Source organism: Camelus dromedarius, chromosome 19 (genome assembly GCF_036321535.1).
Source record: "Camelus dromedarius isolate mCamDro1 chromosome 19, mCamDro1.pat, whole genome shotgun sequence".
NCBI lineage: Eukaryota > Metazoa > Chordata > Mammalia > Artiodactyla > Camelidae > Camelus > Camelus dromedarius.
The window spans coordinates 18,849,586-18,852,571 of record NC_087454.1 but is presented as its reverse complement, the minus strand read 5'-3'; the positions used below and the strand labels follow the sequence as shown (position 1 = coordinate 18,852,571).

Here is a 2,986-nt window from a genome sequence, read left to right as displayed (position 1 = left end):
GTGTCTTGCTGTTTCTGTGTAAATCAGACCAATCCAGCTGGAGCTCAGTGAGTTCTGTACTTACCTAAATCAACTCATAAATTCAACCAGAGAATCATGAGGACCAGCAGACTAAGGATGAAAGAAATGAATACATGCAGTAAGCCAGCATGGATGGTTCTTGGGAACCATCCTTGCATTTTATTATTTTCTCTAATGTAAAAGCAATTGTAACTCTCCCTTTATCTAATCATTATTTCTATAAAAATTTGCTGTATTGCATTTCCTAGGTAAAATATACAGATTCGTTAGTCTTTCTTTTAGATGTACTACAGAATACTAATTTGGGGCATTTTTACTCATATTTTTTCATCCTGCAAGCATCAAATCATGTCACTGGAGTTACATCGCAGAGAAAATCCCTTCATAACTCTATTTAACTGAATAAAATGACCATCAAGAGTATTTAATACTGAAATGCAAGTCTTCACTTTGACTTAAATCCACCGACAAGAGCAACGACAGTCATGAATTCAGGCAATGCAAGTACTCCAGAGGTTTTCATTCTTCTGGGTTTCTCTGACCATCCCTGGTTGGAAATGCCACTCTTCGTAATAGTGCTTGCTGCTTACATCTTCACACTAGTGGGAAACATCTCAATTATTGTGGTATCCAGGGTAGATCCTCATCTTGACAGCCCTATGTACTTCTTCCTTTCCAACCTCTCCTTCCTGGACCTTTGTTTTACCACAACCACCATCCCTCAACTGCTGCTGAACCTCTGGGGCCCAGATAAATCTATCAGCTATGGAGGCTGTGTGACCCAGTTTTGTATGTTTCACTTCCTGGGAGCCACTGAATGCATCCTCTTAGCTGTAATGTCCTTGGATCGTTTCATGGCCATCTGCAAGCCTTTGAGGTACCCAGTTATCATGCATCAGCGAGTCTGTATCTTCCTTGTGCTCATGGCATGGCTAAGTGGTTTGGCTAACTCCTTGCTTCAGTCATCCCTCACCATCCAGCTGCCACTTTGTGGCAACAACAAGGTAGATGATTTCCTGTGTGAGGTCCCAGTGATGATCAAGATGTCATGTGCCGACACTACATTCAATGTAGCTATGCTCTCCATCGTGGGGACATTCTATTCCTTGCTTCCTTTGTCACTTATCCTTGTCTCCTATGGGTTCATTGTAGCTACAGTGCTCAGAATTCGGTCCTCAGAGGGAAAGAAGAAGGCCTTTAACACATGTAGTTCTCATATTATTGTTGTATCTCTCTTCTATGGACCAGTAATTAGCATGTACGTGCAACCTTCGGCTACTATCTCCCAGGACAAGAACAAACTCATGTCCCTGTTCTACAGCTTGGTGACTCCTATGCTTAACCCTTTTATTTACACTTTGAGGAACAAGGACGTGAAAGGGGCAATGATGACGCTTATTGTCTCATTGCACCATCAAAGAAGAGAATAAATATAGCTATTTTTATACTTTATTTTCTCCATATAGGACTTAGAAGAGCGCCTGTTTGAAAATTACCTCTTGATTTTACCTCCTCAAAACTGTTTGCATCCTTTAACTCTTATCTTAGCTACATATATGGGATTTTGTGGATATGATTTATTGAATATTGTTTCAAAGTGTGAATCCTGATTCTCAATTTGTCTGCAGTTTGCATGAGAGTGAGAACTATGTCATTAAGTTCCTCTATATCCATCTAAAGATTCTACTACAGGAGTCTAAAAAATGGGCAATAAAAATGCTTATTGACTGACTCATTCACAGTTAGACCAAAAGAAATCAAACCATATCATTTTATGTATTATATTGAAAAAATAATACAGGTAATGTAGACAACAGTTTACCTTTTTGCTATTATAGGTATGATTTAAAAGTCAATCTTTCATTTACTAATTAACTCTTTTTATGAATTAACCAGCAAGATCAAATGAGTTAATATCTAATATCCTATGATCAACCCTCTCCACTACATATTCACCATCCCAACTTTTATTAATAAGATAATTCAAAAATAATATCTGATTCTTCCCTACAGGTCTCAATAGGATTTCCACTACTGAGGTCTTTGACTGAAGTAACTATTTCTATGTTCCTAAAGGGAAAATTTGAGAATTCAAATCCTGAGAAACTTCTATGTGGCATCCTACTATGGAAAGCCATTTAGCCTTCATTGAGGAGATAATTTACCTAGCATGAGAAAATCAAGTATATTTGGTAGGTAGTCAAAGCATGAAATAGTTCAATCATCTACGAATCAGAGCACCAGGTGATAAACAGAAGGCAAATAGGGAAAGTGGAAGGTAACAATGGGGAAAATATAAAATAAGTTAACTATTGTATCACTGATTTTGAGATAGAGGTGATGAAATAGAAATTTTGATGATGATGTGGGAGTGGGGTATTCTGTTATTTTTATCAACAATATCAACTCTTCTCATTATAAATTTGTCATAATTTCATAAACTTCTTTACTCCCTACCATTATATGCTTAGGATAAATATTTAATTCTTTTTCTAACAACTAAGGGCACTGAAAGCTCTTCATGTATCTTTCCATCCCGAGTGCCACTGTATATTTGTACTGTTCACTTCTAAATGGCAAGAATAAAATCTATTGGCTCATATTGTACAAACCTCTAATACAGAGACATATTGATTGTAATCAAAAATTAATTATTTGCAATAAATTAACTTTTAATTTTGTTCTATGTATTGTAATAAACTTTCCTTTGTAGGCATGGAGAGAAAGACAATACAGGTTTGCTCTTATTGGAGACAAGGAAAAAGAGGAGACTCTTTCGGAAACAAGCTGATTCCCTGGAACAGCAGTATACATATTAAGGACTAGGTCTTCCGATTTCGCCATGTACCTCTCCTTCATAGCACTGACCACATTGAAACTTTACACTCCTTTAGATGACCACTTTCTCTCCAAAGTGACAACGAAGTCTTCTTTCTCACTCGGAAACCTGAGTAGTTAACACAGT

At 37.0% G+C, this 2,986-nt stretch overlaps 1 protein-coding gene across 1 annotated transcript; it reads left to right on the top strand.

The window, feature by feature from the left end:
- The first annotated feature begins 392 nt into the window (after nt 1-392).
- Nucleotides 393-1,778, top strand: LOC105084574 (olfactory receptor 2B11). The gene has a single exon (XM_010974715.3). It carries the CDS (start codon nt 507-509, stop codon nt 1,449-1,451), a length of 945 nt encoding a protein of 314 aa, XP_010973017.2. The 5' UTR covers nt 393-506; the 3' UTR covers nt 1,452-1,778.
- The last annotated feature ends 1,208 nt before the right edge of the window (nt 1,779-2,986 follow it).